Source organism: Bos indicus, chromosome 3 (assembly GCF_029378745.1).
Source record: "Bos indicus isolate NIAB-ARS_2022 breed Sahiwal x Tharparkar chromosome 3, NIAB-ARS_B.indTharparkar_mat_pri_1.0, whole genome shotgun sequence".
Lineage (NCBI taxonomy): Eukaryota > Metazoa > Chordata > Mammalia > Artiodactyla > Bovidae > Bos > Bos indicus.
Genome location: NC_091762.1, coordinates 67023472 through 67045651, shown reverse-complemented (window position 1 = coordinate 67045651; position 22180 = coordinate 67023472). Strand labels below are relative to the sequence as shown.

The window sequence follows — 22180 nt, the reverse complement described above, 5'->3', positions numbered from 1 at the left end:
TTTACCCAAGAGAAATAAAAAAGCATATGTCCACACACAGACTTGTACGTGAATACTCATACCAGCTTTATTTTTAATAGTAATTGGAAACAACTTAAATGTCCATCTGCAGATGAATGATTAACAGTGGTTAACTCTGGTATATTAATACAATGGAATATTATTCAGTAATAAAAAGAAATGAACTTTTGGTATATGCAATGACATGGATGAATCTCAAAATAATTATGCATGGTGAAAGAAGCTGAACAGTAGAGTACATACTTGTATGATTCCTTTCATAGAAAACGTAAACTAATCTACAAGTGATAGAAAGCATTATCTGCCTAGGAATGGAGGTGGGAACAGCTGAAAGAAAAGGGAGGTTAAGGGGATCTGGGATACTTTTGGGTGTAAGTATATATTCAGTTTTTTTCTTTCTTTTTTTTTTTGGCTACACTGTGTGGCTTTGGGATCTCGGTTTCCTAACCAGTGATTGAACACAGGCCACGACAGTGAAAGTGCTGAGTTCTAACCACTGGACCACCAGGGAATCCCTATATATTTATATCTTGATTGTGCTGATAGTGTCCTGGGTATATACATATGTCAGAACTCATTGAACTATGCACTTTCAAAAAATATAGCTTACTGTATGTCTATTATACCTTCGAATTTTTTAAAATTGAAAATTTAAAGCCAATAGGCAAATTAAAATAAAATTGTAAAAAATATTCAATCAATACAGAAGTAGGCAGAAAAGGGGAATGGCATATGTACACACACACGCATGCATATGCATTGTTAAAAGTTTGAAATTACATGAAATAAAAATGACAGAATTAAAGGAATAGACAATTCTAGATAGGTTAAGAACTGCTGCTGCTAAGTCACTTCAGTCGTGTCTGACTCTGTGTGGCCCCATAGACGGCAGCCACCAGGCTCCCCCGTCCCTGGGATTCTCCAGGCAAGAACACTGGAGTGGGTTGCCATTTCCTTCTCCAATGCATGAAAGTGAAAAGTGAAAGTGAAGTTGCTCAGTCATGTCCGACTCTTAGCGACCCCATGGACTGCAGCCTACCAGGCTCCTCCATCCATGGGATTTTCCAGGCAAGAGTACTGCAGTGGGGTGCCATTGCCTTCTCCGAGGTTAAGAACTAGACCAAAACAAAATTTTTTTTATTAAAGACATAGAAGATCCAAATAACATCATCAACCACCTTGACTTCGTTGATAACTATAGAATAATACACATCCAATAACAATACAAATTCTTTGCACAGGCACTTGACACATTCACTAAACTATTTTGGGTTATTAACTTACAAGGATTTTTTTAACACCATGCACCTTATACCTTCTATACCCTAAATCTTGGGGAAAGAACTGAGAGTTACTGTAGTTAATTATGTGCTTAGATTATGTCATTATTTTTTGAGGGGTAATAAATGTGCTATTTCTCTTTATAAAAATATTTATATAGCACTTTAAAAAATTAAGTCATCAAAAATTCTTACTCAATATTAATATTTTTTTCAGGAGCAGAAAATTACAAAGCTTCATAATCACCCCAAGACCACATAGAGCAAACATGAATGATATTTCCCAAAAGGCTGAGGTAAGCTTTTTAACTTAAAAGTTAAAAAATGGGGGAATCTTAGAGTTGACTGCATAACTGCTAGAAGGGCAACTGGTGGAAAGGTCATCCACAGAAGTTCATAGTAACATAGTGTCAAGATGTAAGACATAAGAAGAGATAAAATTCACAAGCTGGTCTCAGTATTTTCATTTGGATTCTTATCTAGGAAGCATGATTATAAAATTGTGTGTGTGATGGTAAAGTGGATGTGATGGCTAGCATCTTGAGTAAATTTTAACATATTGACAAATCTTAGAAATTGTTTTTTCAGTATTAAAAAAACCCAGAATTGACATATACTCTTATGAGAAATCAATGACACCATAAGTAGAAAATAAAATAGAGGCTGTGTATGCCACAGATTAATTAATCAATTTGCCATTAACACTAGGAGAAGGAGTTTGGTGTTCTGAGGCGATGAAGTTTTATTTACTGAAACTTCTTTTAGAAATCAGTGTAATTTTCAAAAAGATAAAAATAATTTGGTTTCCTGGTTTCAAAATGGAGGAAACCCGTTTCTCCAGCCTTTTAACAGATTCCTCCTTCTTTGGAAAGCTTGTTTGTCATTTGGAAATTTTCCCTAGAGCACATCCTACTTGGAATGATACCGCATTCTCACGTATTTTCAGTGTTGGCTTAAAGAAGTTCTAGATGGGCAGTGCAGCAGTAGTAACAACAAAAATCACTGCTTGTGCACAAAGGCCATGGCTCACCTCAACCACAAATGAGAAGCAAAGGCTCTTCAGTTTTCCTCATATTAGATACAGAAACAAGCAAGAAAATTAATATATAAATTAGGCTTAAGCTTTTTGCTATGTTTTCAACTTATCTAACTTATTAAAATTAGACTTGGTATCTTTTAAGCAAGTAAAATCTGAATCTTTAATAATGAAATAGGTCAGTAGAATACAGGTTGTTTTGAAATGGAATGCAGTCTTCAAAGTTTATATTTTTCCAGCGTTCAGCTTCAGTGGAACACATACAAAATGGGACTTCCTTGCAATATATTAGTAACATTTTTACTCTCATATTTTCTGTAATATCATCTTTCATACTTAGATTTTAGAAGGTATCTAATCTGATTCTTATACAAATAAAGGTTTCAAACTCATTTCTATATTCTGTTTTGATAAATATTTCTGATATTGCTTATTCTGATCTATCTTTACCTAATTTCTTCCTTTCTTATTTTTTTTTTAACTTTCTTCTCTTTATTTTCTTCTAACGAAGATTCTGCTTTCTTCATCTAAACCTATACCAAAAACCTATGTGCCAAAACTTGGCAAGGGTGATGTAAAGGATAAGTTTGAAGCCATGCAGAGAGCAAGGGAAGAAAGAAATCAAAGGAGATCTAGAGACGAAAAGCAAAGAAGAAAAGAACAATATATTAGAGAGAGAGAATGGAACAGGAGAAAGCAGGAGGTTATTTTATTTTATTTTTATTTTATTCTTGTGCAAATTTTCACCATTTGAATTTACATTTTATTTATTATTCACATTAACCACATTTCATATTAACTGTACTTAAAATATTTTCTGCATTTATAAGCTAATTTCAAACTCTGCATATAATATGATTTAATCTGAAGTTTTGACATGTTCATGTTAATTTATTTACCCATCTAGATTAAAGAAATGCTTGCTTCTGATGATGAAGAAGAGGTATCTTCTAAAGTAGAAAAGGCTTATGTCCCAAAGCTAACAGGTAAGCCACTTGAGGGGTAAACTGTAAATAAAACTGCAAACAAAGAAACAAAACAAAATGTCAAACTTGTTTCATATATTCTTAGGAACTGTTAAAGGTAAATTTGCTGAAATGGAGAAACAAAGACAAGAGGAACAAAGGAAGAGGACGGAGGAGGAACGAAAACGCCGAATTGAGCAGGACCTTTTAGAGAAGAGGAAGATACAACGTGAATTAGCAAGAAGGGCTGAGCAGGTATACAATAGATATTCAGTCAGTATTTGCTGCAGAAACTAATTGTACAGAATAAAACTAACCAGTATGTTGCCTAATCAAAGTGTTTTACTATAACATAAACCTATTAAATAGCAGCTAGCATGAAAGTAAGGTCTTAAGCACAATATTTAATATCGAATGCCTAGAAAGAATGTGTCTATTTCAAGGTTGAGTACTGAGATGACTTTTGTTATATACTGTCTTATTCTGTCCACATTCTGTATTTTTCTTGACACATTAGGAAATTTTACAAAGATATAAGGCAAATTCACACATAAATTATCCAGACATGTAACAAAATGCTGATCTTTTAATAGCAATCAAAAATACTTGCTGGATATTATCAAGCACTAAGGCTTAATTAGAATATCTTCCTACTCAATTATTTGTAACATGTAACAAAATTAAGTCACATTTCATTCAATAATGGTATTATTAGCAAGTTGGGGATGGTGGTAGGAGAGGGGAGATAGGTGTGACAGTCATGTCCTTTACTAGCCATTCCTGATGCCCATAGCCATGAAGAACAAACTAGAAGAAGAAAGACATTATTACTATGATTTTATAGAATCTCTTAATGAACTTAAAATTCGCATATATTTTCTTTATTTTTTTTTTAATTTTATTTTTAAACTTTACAATATTGTATTAGTTTGGCCAAATATCGAAATGAATCCGCCACAGGTATACCCGCGTTCCCCATCCTGAACCCTCCTCCCTCCTCCCTCCCCTACCCTCCCTCTGGGTCGTCCCAGTGCACCAGCCCCAAGCATCCAGTACCGTGCATTGAACCTGGACTGGCGACTCGTTTCATACATGATATTATACATGTTTCAATGCTATTCTCCCAAATCTCCCCACCCTCTCCCTCTCCCACAGAGTCCATAAGACTGATCTATACATCAGTGTCTCTTTTGCTGTCTCGTACACAGGGTTATTGTTACCATCTTTCTATACTGTATTGGTGTTTTTCTTTCTGGCTTACTTCACTCTGTATAATAGGTTCCAGTTTTATCCATCTCATTAGAACTGATTCAAATGTATTCTTTTTAATGGCTGAGTAATACTCCATTGTGTATATGTACCATAGCTTTCTGCTCAAAGGATGAGAACTAAGAGGCTGGTAAAGATTTTAAAATATTCAAGAATCTGATCTAAGTTCCAGAAAAAGTTAATCTCTCAAAATGATTAATGATTGTAATGACATAGAAACTTGAAATTCTAATAGTCAAAATGAACATTTTATTAAGTAAAGAACTGATCAGTTCACAAAATTTCTCTAATATATTGATATTTGTTTTATATTATAAATGATCTGTAGTCATAGAGTTGAAAAAAATGCCAGAAGACAGTTATATTGCTTATGTACTTTAACCTTGTCTACACTGTAGGATCAAAAGAGATGATTAACATACTGATTTTAGTGAAACTAAACTAGTACAATAACGGTATTTATCTCTCAGAGTTTTATTAAGATTATATGAGTTAATAAGTGGAAGCATTTAGGACAGTGCCTGGTACAAAGTAAGTGGGCTATAAATGAATGTTTCATCTAAATAGTAGTACATATAAATAAAATGTCATGAAACCATTTTAGTTTTCCCTTCTCTCATCAACATTTTAACAAGTATCCTAACATAATATTCACAGTATATTGTCTCTTTCATAACCATTTTTATTGCGAGGTTGTACTTGGCTCCTTTTTGCCTTTAAGTGTCTTAAATCTGTTTGCTATGCTTCTTTCAGTTCCTACAACTTTTCTGAACAAAAGTGACAGGGACTTCCCTGGCAGTCCAGTGATTAGGACTCAGCACTTTCTCTGCTGGGAGTCCAGGTTCAATCCTTGGTCAAGGAATTAAGATCCTACAAGCTGCACAGCATGGCCAAACAAACAAACAAAAAACCCCAAAACAAACAGAAAAATGACAAAGAAGGCAAAGCATATGCCATATTTGCATGTAAAGGAAATTTACTCTGACTTTGTGAATAACCACTTTTATGGCACAAGTAGCCATTTGTATGGTGGCAAATAATGATATATGCCAGATGAAATTATAGAAAAGAATTGGGATTTTCTATATTTTATCACTTTGTATTTCTTTGTGTAAAGAGAGAATGGTATACTTTACCTCTGTCACCTCCAGTCATCAAAGATTAGGATTCATTTTTAAATGAAATTTCAGAAGGGGGCACAATTATTAAAAAATGAACATTTTAGGTTATATGTTATAAATATAAAACATATCACTATATGTAATTATATTTATAATACAAATTGTAAAAGAAGGTAATAAAATTATAGTAAAATATATAATTAAAATATATGGTGCTTGGCAGGAAATAATGAGTATACACATGGGGTTAGTCTACTTCTTTGAAATCTTGTGTTCTCTTCCAAGAAGCACTGATTACACACTAGACTTTGAGACCCACTACAACCCCATGAACTGAATATGCAGGCAGTGGCTTCACAAAGAACTATGTATGTGTTGAAGAGGTGAATTTGAATCTGATGAAGACATAGGGTACTCAGAAAGAAATGGAAAACAGCTAATCCTGAAAAAGAACCATTTTAGTAACTATAGATACTGTATGGCAAGAGAATAAAATTTTAGCCTATTGAATTATTTGAGAATATGTAGGTAGAGCAATATAAACTATTAATAGTAATTTCACTTTGTAAATATGGGAAATCTAATTTTAAAACCTAATTAAGTATATTTTCCACTCAAATCTAATAAAATTTAATCTATCTTTGAATATAAGAAGTAAAGCATGATATAGGTAGTTAAGAAGAGTCTTAATGAAAAATCATCTTGTGCAAGTCCATTACTATAGATAGGATTTTTGAGTCAGATGAGTAGCTGAGTAATGTTCGAAATAATTACCAGTTCTGAGATTTTAGATTATTTTTGTTGTTCAGTCATGTCCAACTCCTTGCAACCCCATGGACTGCAGCACACCAGGCTTCCCTGTCCTTCATCATCTCCTGGAGCTTGCTTGCTCAAACTCATGTCCATTGAGTTGGTGATGCCATCCAACTATCTCATCCTCTGTCGTCCCCTTCTTATTATGATGAATTAAAAATAGAAATATTTTGTATATAGCATGTTGGAATCAAACACCAATAAAATTTGGGGGAGATCTTAATTTGGTATAATCTAGTTATCTTCTAGGGTATTTTGATGGACAAGGTTAACATCTATGAAAGTAGAAAAAGAGAAGTTATTGGTGGGAGACTGAGCTGTTACAGAGAAAAGGGAGCAAGGAAATTGATTTGGGAAGGAGCAAAAGGAGTTTTTTTTCCCCATGAATCAAAAGAAAGAGTTGGGAAGCAACTCTTCCATGGTAGCTTCTGAAAACTAGCACTATAATTGAACTGAATGTTTCAGTTCTCTGTGAATATACTGAGACCATGAATGCTTAGGCAAATTCATCTTTTTCCTTGTTTGTTGAAACCCAATGAAAAACATTCTATCTTTTGTTGTTTTGATAGTGGTTTAAAATGAGCAAAGAAGAAAGCAAAAACAAAAAACACCGAACCAAACAAAGAAAAACTCCAAATATATTGGGTTGGCCAAAAAGTTCCTTCAGTTTCAAAGTATAAAGAAAAGACACATTTTTCATTTTCACCAAGAACTTTATTCAACAACCTATTCACTATTTCATTCCACTACATTTCTCAGGCAACTTCATAATTCCATCTTCCAAAAACTTTCTATCTTTTTGATCAAACAACTCTTCCAGGTACCTTTTCCAGTCTTTCAGGGAATTGAAGGTTTTTCCATTAAGATAACTTTTAAAAACCAAAATAAATGGAAATCTGAAGGTGCAACAGCTGGTGAATATGGTGGATGAATCAGAACTTCCTAGCCAAGCTGTAACACTTTTTGCCTGGTTGTTAAAAAAACATGCAGTCTTGTGTTACCTTGATGGAAGATTATGTATTTTCTGTTGTATAATTCCAGATGGCTTTCATGGAGTGCTACTTTCAGTTGGTTTAATTGGGAGCAGTACTTGTTGGAATTAATTGTTTTGTTTTCCAGAAGGAGCTAATGATAGAGGACTCTCTTCCAGTCCCACAATATATATAACATCACCTTCTTTGGAAGGAACTCAGTCCAGCCTTTGGTGTGGTTGGTGGTGGTTCATTTTGCTTGCCCCATGATCTCTTCCATTCCACATTATTGTACAGTATCCATTTTTCTTTGCTTGTCAAAATCTGTTTTTAAAATGGAACATTTTTCGTTATGTTTAAGTAGAGAATCACATTCGGAAATATAGTCAAGAAGATTTTGTTGTTGTTGTTTATGTGGAACCCAAACATCAAAACAATTAGCATAACCAAGCTGGTATAAATGATTTTCAGTGCTTGATTTGGATATTTTGAATATGTCAAATATCTCACTCATGGTATAAGACTGATTGTTCTCAGTTAATGTCTTGATTTGATCACTATCAACTTTAACTGGTCTACCCAACCATGGAGTATAATCCAGCAAGAAATCTCCAGCACAAAACTTCGAAAACCACTTTTGACAGATTCCATCAGTCAGCACCTTCTCCATGCACTGCACAAGTCTTTTGTGCATTTCAGTTGTGTTTTTACCTTTCTCAAAATAATAAAGCATTTTTTAATTCCACCTTCAATATTAAAATGGCTGCATGAAATTCACCAATTTTGGTAAGTTTTTTAAAATGCACACAGATATGACAACTGTCACAATACAATCTAACAAAATTGTTTCAAATGAAGTTAAAGGCAACTAAATGCTACTAGAGCCAGCTTACAGAAAAACCCAAATGAATTTTTTGGCCAACACAATAGTTTATTATCTACTGCAAGCTAATAAAAATCTGAAAAGGTGGTAGCACCAAGAAAAAGAAATCTGGGGTTAAAAAATTTAAATTTTTTTCCCTATGCTCTCAATTTCTCACTTCTCACCATACCTCCTAGAACTTTTTATTGAGATTAACACAAATTGTAGAGTAATTATTATCAATCTTTTGAAGGGAAATAATTTTATAATTATTTTATTATAGAACTACTAAAATTTTTCTTAGTATCATTTATCATTCAATAAAAGTTTCACCATTTACACAGCAAATCAGTATAATAGATAATTCCATAACAAAGCAAATTATTCTGAACAAAACTATTTAAAATAAATTATTAAAATATACAATAGATTTATTTTTAAAAAACAATTTGTTCAGAATAATTTATTTTTCAAGAAATTTGATATCTTAGTAAAATGGGTAATTTCTCCCTTGACAGAGACTGTAGAAAAGAGGGATGATGAGAGAATAGGGATTAAACCAGCCCAGTTCCTAGTATGAGCAGGGTACAGCCGAATTCCCTTAGCCTGAGTGAGGAACAGACTACTTCCAGATTCTTTCACTGGTGTTAGAAATCAAATTAAAACAATAAACAATTTGAATTTTTACTGTATAACTTTTTCATTTTCCCATTGTTTATGTTTCTTTTTCCTGAGACTTCAAACATTGTACTATTTAAATCATCTTTCTGTCATTTCTCACTCTGTTATGTACATTAGCCTGCTAACCTTATTGGCCAAATGGAGCTCCCTTCTTTGGAATGAGGGCCTTTCCTATATAGATCTGGTCAAAATATACAATAAACAATTATGATTGTTTTTCCTTCTAAACTAGACATGTGAAAGCCTGTACCTTTCACTGCACTTTATTATTGTGTCAGTTATATTTTGGCCATATTGTAAAATATAGTCATGATGGTTGCTAATGATAGCTTTTCCTTTCATTGTGGCAGAGAATGGAGAAATGTTTCTGTATCTCAGTTTAAATTGCTTGTTTATTTAATAACTGTTGGTTGTAAGCTCACAGCCATGTTGTAAGAACTTGGTCCGTTATTCAAATTCCAGAATTATAAAGGTAGGCTTTATTTTAATTTTTTCTTAGTGTACTGTTCCCAAGATATTGATATCAAAATGCAAAAACTAATAGAAGGTTTAATCTCTATTTAAAAGGACATAATTGGCTAATTTGGAGCAACACAAAAATACTTCCAAAATTCTAAATTTTGAAAATTTACCATAAATCACAACTAAATTACTTTTCAGTTATATGTTTAAAGCAAAACGCAGAAATCTGATGTAATGTAATGATATGAAATTCTTATTCAATAGATTGAGGACATAAACAATACGGAAACTGAATCAGCACCAGAGGTAAATGGACATTTCCTTTAATGAAACATTCACCTAAAATTATCCAGTTCACAAATAATCTTTCAATTAAAAAATTAAAAGAGTTTTATTATGAATATAGCAACAATAAAAAGGACAAAAATATTTTGCAAAGCAAGGTCATACTTTTGCACTTTCAAACACTATAGCTTAGTGTTTATGGAGAAAAGTATGTTTTTGCTCTCATGGTTCAAGTGGAGGCACAAGTCTGAGTTTGAAATACTCTGCCAAGACTATATATTTCTTGAACTGTTACTAATAGTTGAGACTCTTGAAAGCTAACGTTGAAAAACGCAGTTTCTTTTCATCGTTTGTCTTCTTTCCTCAGAGTTCCTGATAGTTTGTTTTGGTTATTACATGATAGCAGAGAGTACAGTATCTATTACCATGAAGGAATGTTCAACAACCACAACAGTTTTAGATCTCTTCTAATCTAACATACAAAGTTAAATATCAATCAATTTGATCGTGTGCCTAGACGTACAGACAAATAAATTGGAAGCAGTTTTACTTCAGGGGCATGTGTTACAAATTATAATTCTTCACTTTGTTTTTGAAAAAAGTTCGGAGGCAGTAATAGATGATATAAAAGAACTAATTAAAATGAATTTCAAAAACAAGTTTAAGAATATGTGAATAGGACCAAATACCAAAGAGTTTTGTCTATAATATAAATGTTTTCTAGATCACTTGGAAATACTGTTTTTTTTTTCCTCGCTAAATGTTGGTTTTATTAAATATTTAAGAACTTACATGGAGAGAAAAGCCAAATGCAGAAAGCTTTCTTGTGTGTTTAAACTGAATCTATCCACCATCAAATTGATTGAGAGTATGCTCACATGCACATTACCTTTTGTGGGATGAATGCATGATAGCGAAATTTAGATAATGTCACATGGTTTTATCTGAACACTGTATTAACACCATCTTCTAGGAAAAAGGATGCTTCTAGAACCTTGTCAGCAATGGATTTCAGTAAGATTAATTCATAATGTACAATGAATTCAGAGAAAGAGCTATTTAATAGAAATCTGTAAAAACTGTATTTTTATTCTTCATAGCATTGATAGCAATGTAATGAAATCCACCAATGATGGAAGTAATGTCCCGTGGAATCTAAATTTTGATTTGGAAGAAATATGCTAATCACCTATTTTATAAATTAGGAAGGAGATGAGTCACTGCTTGTAACAGTGGTACCTGTCAAATCACACAAAACCTCTGGAAAAATAAAAAAGAATTTTGAAGATATAGAAAAAGAACGAGAAGAGAAGGAAAGGGTCAAGTATGAAGAAGATAAAAGAATAAGATGTGAAGAGCAACGCCGATCTCTCAAGGAAGCAAAGTGTCTTTCGTTGGTCATGGTAATTTTTTTTTTAAGAACAAATAAAAAGTTAAGTTGAGTCAAATCATATCCTTTTATGATTAACGGGTAGGTTTTCATTATGTTTTCTTAGGATGATGAACTAGAAAGTGAGGCAAAAAAAGAATCACTTTCTTCTGGAAAATTGAAACTGACTTTTGAAGAATTGGAAAGACAAAGACAAGAAAACCGAAGGAAGCAAGCTGAGGAGGAAGCAAGAAAACGTTTAGAAGAAGAGAGGCGTGCTTTTGAAGAAGCAAGGCGGCAAATGGTAAAACAAACTGATGTATATGTAACATTTATATATGTGGATTATAATACATAATTATAAAATACATAATTATATATAATATATATTACAATATTATATAAATTATATGTATAATATTATAAAAATGTTATCTGTAAAGAATTCAATATTAAGGGAGGTAGCTGGATTTGGAAAGGTTCATTGCTATAAATTTAAGGAGATCTTCTATGTAGAAGGGTCTGATTTTGAAACTGTATATATATTCCATATATAACATGCATCCATATTATGTTCTAGTTTTCATTTTGGGATATTTTATCTAATATTCTCCAAGTTTTTATAAATTGTTATAAATATACAAAATATTTATTCAGCAGAATAATTATTCAACTCTTTGTTAGTTCAGTCTGCAGTGTGTTTAATAGCATGGTGCAGCACACTTTCAAGTCTAATCATAAGTATACACTTAGTGTCAATGTGTGTATACACACACACACACATAGTGAACATATACGTGTGTATAAATGTATACAATCTAAGTGGTTAAGAACATGGACTGTGGAGCCAGACTGCCTGGATTCATACATCTAACATTTATTAAATGTGTATCCATGGACAAGTTATTTAACCTCTCTATACCTTTCCTCATTTGTAAAATGGTGAAAATAATTGGGCCTACTTCTTAAATCATTAAATGAGTTAACACAGAAAGCAATGAGCATCTAGCATATAAGAAGTGCATTATTTTTAATTTATTTTTATTTTGCAATTTTTATTTTTTTGACCATGCAGTGGAGCTTGCAGGATCTTAGTTCCTTGACCAGGGATTGAACCTGTGCACCTTGCAATGGGAGTGCAGAATCCTAACCACTGGACCACCAGGGAACTCCCACTAAGCACTTTAAAATCATTAACTGCTATTATAGTAACAGATTTACCAACAAAAAAATAAAACTGAAATAAGAAAACACTGATTCCAAATTTCATTGCAAGAACCGAAGAATGGAACATATATAATTTTTTAATTTTTCAGACTTTCTTGATCAACTTTAAATAATGATGTTCTAAGGACTGTACCTCCAAAATTTTAATTTTCTATATATTTTGTTTGAAAATGTTGTTACTTTTGGGCAGTTATAGTTGGATATCTACACATTTTAGATATCACTGGTGGTCAATTTAGTGAAAAGACATAGTAATATCATTAATTAAATCATAAATTTCAATGAGTATTTAATTAATTCATGTTATATTAGTTTTAATTATAAAATCATTAAATTTGAATTGTATATAAAATAGCTCCAGATATTTTACCCATTTAATTACCACAGTTCATAGTAAAAAAAAAATCCATGAAAATTACAGAATGACTTTATTATCTAAGAGACTGTGTGTGTATACTGTGTGTACATACACCCACTTTTAAATAACCCCTAATTTTTCCAGCTTAGATTTTTTTGAATCATATTAGATTCATATTTTTGAATATTAGATTATTCTAGAATTAGAATATTAATCTAATATTAATTAGAGTATTAGAGGAAATATTAGATTCATATTTTTTGAATCATATAAAGGAAGGAGATTTTGGTCCCCTATGTGAGGTGACTGAGTCTGTGCCTTTTGATTGATAATTCGTTCCTATCTTTGATGAATCTCAGTTCTTAATACTGAGTTGTTTGTTGGTTAGGTAAATGAAGAGGAGGAAAACCAAGACACAGAAAACATTTTTAAAGGGTACCGCCCTGGTAAACTCAAGCTCAGTTTTGAAGAAATAGAAAGACAAAGGAGAGAAGATGAAAAAAGGAAAGCAGAAGAAGATGCCAGAAGAAGAATAGAGGAAGAAAAGAAGGCATTCGCTGAAGCAAGGAGAAGCATGGTAAGACAGAATGTGGCTGCAGGCGGCCACTGGGATTCAGCTTTTTAGAGTATGTTAGGAGAAAGCATTCAACTGTGGGGAATACCCTATTATTTCTGGAAGTTGTGCCAAAAGTAGGGATGGCATATAAGTTTTTAAAAGTCTCCTGTCATAATACCATCAGTTAAAGATCAGCTTCAGTATCATGTTGAAAAGGTTCTGATTAAATTGCTCTGCCTAGTATATATTATCTTCCTTCTCTGAGAAGGTGTGTTTTTTAGAACTAAGTATCTAAGCTAGGAGGGAGGGGGGTTCCTACCCCCACTTTCCCTTCCATTCTCTCCATTCTCTTCTCCCTAGCCACATTTCCTCCTTCCCTTCCTCACTCCTCCTTCCTTCCCTCCTTTCTTTCCAAGTTCCATCCCATCAGGATACATTAAATGACCAAAGCCATTTAACCACAATTATTTAACTCTCCAAAATGCTTATCATCACTCTGGATATTGCTACCCAACTTAACTCTGCTATAAAATTATACTTCTTATACCATTTTAATGTTTGTAAATATACAATTATCTGACAAACTCTATTTTTAAGTACATTGACATGTAAATGCTGCACAACCTTCTTGAAACATTTTCATTCGCTTCAGTCATATCACGACCTGATTTTCTTCCTCTATGTCTGGGTGAGCTTCAGACACACATTCCAAGTGTTTTTTTTTGGCCTCATTCCAATCCCAAAGAAAGGCAATGCCAAAGAATGCTCAAACTACCGCACAATTGCACTCATCTCACATGCTAGCGGAGAAGGCAATGGCACCCCACTCCAGTACTCTTGCTTGGAAAATCCCATGGATGGAGGAGCCTGGTAGGCTGCAGTCCATGAGGTGGCTAAGAGTTGGACACAACTGAGTGACTTCACTTTCACTTTTCACTTTCATGCATTGGAGAAGGAAACGGCAACCCACTCCAGCATTCTTGCCTGGAGAATCCCAGGGACAGGGGAGCCTGGTGGGCTGCCGTCTATGGGGTTGCACAGAGTCGGACATGACTGAAGCGACTTAGCAGCAGCAGCAGCAGCAGCACATGCTAGTAAAGTAATGCTCAAAATTCTCCAAGCCAGGCTTCAGCAATACGTGAACCATGAACTCCCAGATGTTCAAGCTGGTTTTAGAAAAGGCAGAGGAACCAGAGATCAAGTTGCCAACATCCGCTGGATCATAGAAAAAGCAAGAGAGTTCCAGAAAAACATCAAGAACACTGGAGTGGGTTGCTATTTCCTTCTCCAATGCATGAAAGTGAAAAGTGAAAGTGAAGTCGCTCAGTCGTGCCCGACTCTTAGCAACCCCATGGACTGCAGCCTACCAGGCTCCTCCGTCCATGTGATTTTCCAGGCAAGAGTACTGGAGTGGGGTGCCATTGCCTTCTCTGATCATTATCCACACAGACACTTAAATGAGTCCTGAGAACCTTAAGCAGTTCCACCTCTCATTTGTGCCTCATATCCAATCACTCACTAAGTCTCACTTCCTATATATCACTATTAAAATTCCCCTATTTCCCACTGTTGTTCAGTTGCTGTTATGTCTGACTCATTGCGACTCTGGACTGTAGCACGCCAGCCTTCCCTACCCTTCACCATCTCCCAGAGTTTGCTTAGATTCATGTCCATTGAGTCAGTGATGCTGTCTAACCATCTCATCCTCTGCCGCCCTCTTCTCCTCCTTTTGACTTCAATCTTTCCCAGAACTTCCTACTGCTACAACTATAATGCAGGTCACTGTTACCCGTTGCCTCAGGCCAACTCCTAATAATTTGCTTTGTTGCCTATAATCTATTCTTTCCTATAAAGCCAGGAAAGAAAGAAAGAAAGTGAAGTCGCTCAGTTGTGTCTGGCTCATTGCAACCCCTGGACTGTAGCCTGCCAGGATTCTCCGTCCATGGGATTTTCCAGGCAAGAATACTGCAGTGGGTTGCCATTTCCTTCTCCAGGAGATCTTCCTGACCAAGGGATTGAACCCAGGTCTCCCACACTGCAGGCAGAGTCTTTACCGTCTGAGCCACCAGGGAAGCCCATAAAGCCAGGAGAGTTCTCCTGATGAAACAATGGACGGAGGTTCATAACATTGTACAGGAGACAGGGATCAAGACCATCCCCAAGAAAAAGAAATGCAAAAAAGCAAATTGGCTGCCTGAGGAGGCCTTACAAATAGCTGTGAAAACAAGAGAAGCAAAAAGCAAAGAAGAAAAGGTAAGATATACCCATTTGAATGCAGAGTTCCAAAGAATAGTGAGGAGAGATAAGAAAGCCTTCCTCAGTGATCAGTGCAAAGAAGCAGAGGAAAACAATAGGATGGGAAAGACGAGAGATCGCTTCAAGAAAATTAAAGATACCAAGGGAACATTTCATGCAAATATGGGCTCAATAAAGGACAGAAATGGTAGGGACCTAACAGAAGCAGAAGATATTAAGAAGAGGTGGCAAGAATACACAGAACTGTACAAAAAAGATCTTCATGACCCAGATAATCACAATGGGGTGATCACTCACCTAGAGCCAGACATCCTGGAATGTGAAGTCAAGCGGGCCTTAGGAAGCATCACTATGAACAAAGCTAGTGGACATGATGGAATTCCCGTTGAGCTATTTCAAAGCCTAAAAGATGATGCTGTGAAAGTGCTGCACTCAATATGCCAGCAAATTTCTAAAACTCAGCAGTGACCACAAGACTGGAAAAGGTCAGTTTTCATTCCAATCCCAAAGAAAGGCAATGCCAAAGAATGCTCAAACTATTGCACAATTGCATTCATCTTACACACTAGTAAAGTAATGCTGAAAATTCTCCAAGCCAGGCTTCAACAGTACGTGAACTGTGAACTTCTAGATGTTCAAGCTGAATTTAGAAAAGGCAGAGGAACCAGAGATCAAATTGCCAACATCTATAGGATCATCAAAAAAGCAAGAGAGTTCCAGAAAAACATCTATTTCTGCCTTATTGATTATGCCAAAGCCTTTGACTGTGTGGATCACAAAAAACTGGAAAATTCTTCAAGAGATGGGCATACCAGACCACCTGACCTGCCTCTTGGGAAATCTGTATGCAGGTCAGGAAGCAACAGTTAGAACTGGACATGGAACAACAGACTGGTTCCAAATAGGAAAGGAGTACATCAAGGCTGTATATTGTCACCCTGCTTATTTAACTTTTATGCACAGTACATCATGTGAAATGCTGGGCTGGATGAAGCACAAGCTGGAATCAAGATTGCCAGGAGAAATATCAATAACCTCAGATATGCAGATGACAACACCCTTATGGCAGAAAGGGAAGAACTAAAGAGCCTCTTGATGAAAGTGAAAGAGGAGAGTGAAAAAGTTGGCTTAAAACTCAACATTCAAAAGACTAAGATCATGGCATCAAGTCCCATCACTTCATGGCAGATAGATGCGGAAACAGGGGAATCAGTGCCAGACTTTATTTTGGGGGGCTCCAAAATCACTGCAAATGGTGACCACAAACATGAAATTAAAAGATGCTTACTCCTTGGCAGGAAATTTATGACCAACCTAGACAGCATATTAAAAACCAGAGATGTTACTTTGTCAGCTATGGTTTTTCCATTAGTCATGTATGGATGCAAAAGTTGGACTGTAAAGAAAGCTGAGCACCGAAGAATTGATGCTTTTGAACTGTGGTGTTGGAGAAGACTCTTGAGAGTCCCTTGGACTTCAAGGAGATCCACCCAGTCCATCCTAAAGGAGATCAGTCCTGGGTGTTCATTGGAAGGACTGATGTTGAAGCTGAAACTCCAGTATTTTGGCCACCTGATGCAAAGAGCTGACTCATTTGGAAAGACCCTGTTGCTGAGAAAGATTGAAGGTGGGAGAAGATGGGGACGACAGAGGATGAGATGGTTATATGGCATCACCGACACGATGGACATGAGTTTGTGTAAACTCTGGGAGTTGGTGATGGACAGGAGGCCTGGTGTGCTGCATGCAGTCCATGGGGTCGAAAGAGTCAGACACGACTGAGCAACTGAACTGAACTGTTCTTTTTTTTTAAAAAAAAGTGAATTTGATTGTTACTACTTTGCTTAAAAATTTTCTACTTCCATTAAAGCAAAAATCCAAACACTACAATTTTAAAACAAATTTCTTTACAATCTTGCCCTAGTATTTTCTCATTTCATTTCTTGATTCTTGGTTAATCTGCCATGTTTGTTCCAGACATAGTAAATTTCTTTCCATTTCTTCAAAATGCTATGCTCTGATCTCTGGAACTTCATAAATACTGTATGAAACACGTTATCCCTCTCCTTTCCCTGTGCTCTGCTCTCTCCTATTAGTATATTCCATTTCCTCTGGAAGCCTTTCCTGGTAGTGCAAGTTCCAGAAAGGGTTCCTTTCATGTCCTCTTAAAGCATTTTGTGTTCCCCCAGTGTAGCGGTAGTGCTGTTTTCTTGTTGCTTATGACTGTCTTCCTCACTCAGTGAGGCTGAGACCACATTGAGTACGTGGCATGATGCATTCTAGTGTAACAAACTTCCTAAAATGCTTGTGGAATAAGTGATATTAAAACTATTTTATGTATATTATTAGGTAATCCTTGATTCACAAATGGTTTCTACACAGAAACCCTACAAAATTCTGAAAGCACTTAATTTTTAGAGAACAAGCTGGTTCAGAACCGCTAGATGAGAAGTAGCTGTGGAGATTAAGAAATCTAGTCCTGGGGCAGATTTTTAGGCCAAATCTGTCTTTTATCATGATGTACTAGTGAGAAAAGTGCAGGGTTAGGGTTAGGGTTAGGTGCAGGGAAAACTAGTGTCCTAGAGACATTTCTGTACTAGGAACAAGAAACTTTTCCCTTCCTTTATGTGGTTTTCTTATCTAGGACCAAGTATTGTCATTTCATTGTTCTTGTTCAGTCGCCCAAGTCGTGTCTGACTCTACGACCCCATGGACTGCAGCACGCCAGGTCTCCCTGTCCCTCACCATCTCCAGGAGTTTGCCCAAGTTCATGTTCATTGCATCGGTGATGCCATCCAGCCATCTCATCCTCTGATGCCCTCTTCTCCTTCTACCCTCAATCTTTCCCAGCATCAGGGACTTTTCCAATGAGTCATCTGTTCGGATTAGATGACCAAAATACTGGAGCTTCAGCTTCAGCATCAGTCCATATTATAGCTCAAGTAGCTCATATATTATTTAAAAATTTGGGGGGTAATATGTGGATTGTAAAACTATATAAATGTTGTTTCTGAGCTGCACTGGTTTTGTGGTAAAGCCTGTCATTTATAAAATTTGGAACAAATAAATAATTACCATTTGTTTTTCCTTATTCAAGTGTCTAGTTCAACCACAGGGACATAATTTAAATGAGAGGTTTATGTATGTACTTTCAGGGAGAAGGCAATGGCACCCCACTCCAGTACTCTTGCCTGGAGAATCCCATGGACAGAGGAGCCTGGTAGGCTGCAGTCCATGGGGTCGCTAGGAGTCAGATACGACTGAGTGACTTCACTTTCACTTTTCACTTTCATGCACTGGAGAAGGAAATGGCAACCCACTCCAGTGTTCTTGCCTGGAGAATCCCAGGGACGGGGGAGCCTGGTGGGCTGCCGTCTATGGGGTCGCACAGAGTCGGACACGACTGAAGCGACTTAGCAGTAGCAGTAGCAGTTCGGGGAATATAATTAGGTAATTTCTTGTTATCCAAAGTGTATTGCAAGTCAATGACTTAAAAGCAGAGTTGTTATTTGCAGTTTAGAGACTACCGGTATACAATGATATTGTAATAATAAAACTGCTATTTGGTAGCTTATCTTGGTGTCAGGCACACTGCAGAGTGTTTCCAAACTTTATGTGATTCTCATGACAATTCAATGAAAGTTGTTGCAGATAGGGAAATTCAGATCTAAAGAGGCTATGTAACTTGTCCGCGGTTGCAACTAAATCGCAATTAAATGGCAGTTAGACATGTAATTTATAAAATTATGAAAAGGTAGTCTAAATAGTTATTTACAATTTTATTAGACTTCTAAAGTTTTGGATCTCACCTTTTCCATATAGTATTTGTATTGACTTTGGACAAGTTAACTTTTTATTGCCTTAGTTTCCTCATGTGTTAAATGGGGATATTAATAACACCTACTTCATATGGGTATAGAAAAATAAGTCAATGCATGTAAAATGCTTAGAAGTATTCTTGGCAGTTGTTAAGTATTAACTATTATTTATTTTTAATTAGCCTGACAGGAAATAAATCAATATAATAAAATCACAGCATTAAGTGATTATTGCCCAATTATGAAGGGATCATAATGATAACTCATTCAGTTAAAACCATGATTTAACTGAAACGCTCTATTTTAATTACCAGAATTGAGGTTCATTTTACTTTTTAAAAAGTAAATTATTTTTTAATTTTTAAAAAATTTATTTGTCCAGAGAAAAGAATTTTCTTCTTATCAGGCAAGTAGTAAACAGTTTGGTCTGAGAGCAGAGAGTTTCAAAGTACAAGATCTTCCGTGTTGACGCTGGCATCTGCAGACTGATCATCTTCCTGTTCTCCTACCTAGGACCGAGGAGAGGAGCAGTTCAGTTTACCGAACTAGGGCAAATTACCAAACTCGAAGCTTGTTTTCCTTAATGGGCTACTGAGAAATGTGGTGTCCCCTGTGAACCTCCTGTCACTTCTCGGGGGAACGGTGCTCAGCATGGCGTGCAGGCATCTTTGCTATTTATCGCTACGTCTCAGTGGCTCCTGGTTCCATTTTCCCCTCTTTTATTACTTTAGAACAAGTTTGCTGGTAGTCTTGAATGCAATATTTGTTTATTCCAAAAGATCATATTTATAATAAAATCATTGTAGAAGGAAAAAAAAAATTTATTTGTTTGACTGTGCCAAGAGCTAGTTAGGGCATGTGAGATCTTTGATCTTTGTTGTAGCATGTGTGATTTTAGTTATGGCATATGGGATCTAGTTCCCTGACCACGAATCAAACCTAGGTAGGCCCCCCACATTGGGAGCATGGAGTCCCAGCCACTGAACCACCAGGGAAGTCCTGAGGTTCATTTTAATCCAATTAAAAAGTTTTCCCAATATTAGAACATCTTTTAAATTTTTTTAATGAAAATTTTTGTTGTTGCTAGAGCATCTTAATGTCTAATTCAAATTGTGTGCTCGGTCTCTCAGCTGTGTCTGACTCTTTGTGATGCTGTGGACTGTAGCCTGCCAGGCTCCTCTGTCCGTGGGAGTCTCCAGGCGAGAATACTGGAGTGAGTTGCCATTTCCTCCTCCAGGGGTCTTCCCCATCCAGGGGATTGAACCATCATCTCTTGCATCTCCTGCATTGGCAGGTGGATTCTTTTACCACTGTGCCACTGGTAAAGGAAGCCCCTAATTCAAATTACTCATAGTAAAAGTCAAAGTATTTATTTGTGTTCATTGGAATGGAGACTAGATGGTCACCATTTTCTCTGTTACTACAAATACTTTAGTCTTATGTTTTCTGATAATTATTCCTTGTTTTATATTTTTAAAGAGAATTTTTGGTTTTTAGTCAATGTGAAATCTTTCTATTCAAGAGATATTCCCTTTTTACTATGTATAATTCTGGTAAAAGTGATAAAAGAATTATTTTAAATAGGTAGTAGATGATGACACCCCAGAGATGTATAAAACAATCTCTCAAGAATCTCTTATACCGGGAAAACTGGAAATTAATTTTGAAGAATTATTAAAACAAAAAATGGAAGAAGAAAGACGACGAACAGAGGAGGAGCGGAAACATAAACTAGAGATGGAAAAACAGGAATTTGAACAACTGAGACAAGAAATGGGAGAGGTAAGATTTTAAGAAATATCCATTTATATCCCACAAATATTTATTAATCTAAGTATTTCACATATATTACCTTACAATAACTTTCTAAGTATTATTATTCACATAAAGGACACTCCTATGAGGCACTTGGACAAGTTTAGCATAGTTGAGTTGAGTGTACCTTTCCAGCCTGCTATAACTCTACTCCTGCTTGCTAGTTTGAAACATATATAAGTCCAAGTGACTGAGATATTACAATACTTAAGTAAATATTTCTTCCTATATACCTCACAGTTGTGTGTGATTACACCATGATTGAGAACTGTTGTTCTAGAGTGCTTAATATACCCATTTATACTTATTTGCCTTGAATCAGAATTAAACTGACCATCAAAATAAGAAAAACCTACAAGAGTACCATGGATGCTAATAGGAGCATCAGTTTGGCAAGTCTTTGAATCATTTTACAGGCATACTTCATTTCATTGTGCTTCACATGATTGCACTTTACAGATACTGTGTTTTTTAACAAATTAAGGCTGTGGCAACCCTGCATGGAGCAAGTCAGTGGACGCGTTTTTCCAACATTTGCTCACTTTGTGTCTCTGTATAACATTTTGGTACTTCTCGCAATATTTCAGACTTTTTCATTATTATTATATACGTTATAGTGCTGTGGGATCAGTGACCTTTGTTGTTACTATTGTAATTGTTTTGGGCCACCACAAACTGCACCCATATCAGATGATGAACTTGATATATATATTATGTTCTGACTGTGCCACTTACTGGCTTCCCCTCACCTTGGGCCAATTTCATTACACAAAAGTACTGAAATTAGGACAATTAATGGCCTCTAAGTGTTCAAGTGAGAGTCTCATGACTTTCACTTTATGCTTGGTTGAGAAGTGATTTGTCTCACTTTAAAAGCTAGAAATGATTAAGCTTAGTGAGGAACGCATGTTGAAAGCTGAGATAGGCTGAAATCTAGACCTCTTGTGCCAAATGGTTAACCAAGATGTGAACGCAAAGAAAAATTCTTGCAGGAAATGAAAAGTGCTACTACAGT

General features: G+C 35.6%; 1 protein-coding gene across 5 annotated transcripts in view; it reads left to right on the top strand.

Moving 5' to 3' along the window:
- Window positions 1–22180, top strand: part of NEXN (nexilin F-actin binding protein) — a 55960-nt gene that overhangs the window by 21585 nt on the left and 12195 nt on the right. For 2 of the 5 annotated variants that reach the window (XM_070786280.1, XM_070786281.1), the window contains exons 2-10: window positions 1519–1597; window positions 2849–3040; window positions 3245–3323; window positions 3409–3557; window positions 9746–9787; window positions 10972–11169; window positions 11263–11439; window positions 13109–13297; window positions 20935–21132. In XM_070786280.1, the coding sequence (XP_070642381.1) occupies window positions 1571–1597; window positions 2849–3040; window positions 3245–3323; window positions 3409–3557; window positions 9746–9787; window positions 10972–11169; window positions 11263–11439; window positions 13109–13297; window positions 20935–21132 (1251 nt within the window). In that variant the 5' untranslated portion in view covers window positions 1519–1570. The remainder of the gene's footprint in view (window positions 1–1518; window positions 1598–2848; window positions 3041–3244; window positions 3324–3408; window positions 3558–9745; window positions 9788–10971; window positions 11170–11262; window positions 11440–13108; window positions 13298–20934; window positions 21133–22180) is intronic. The other 3 variants (XM_070786283.1, XM_070786284.1, XM_070786282.1) reach the window with 2 other exon arrangements.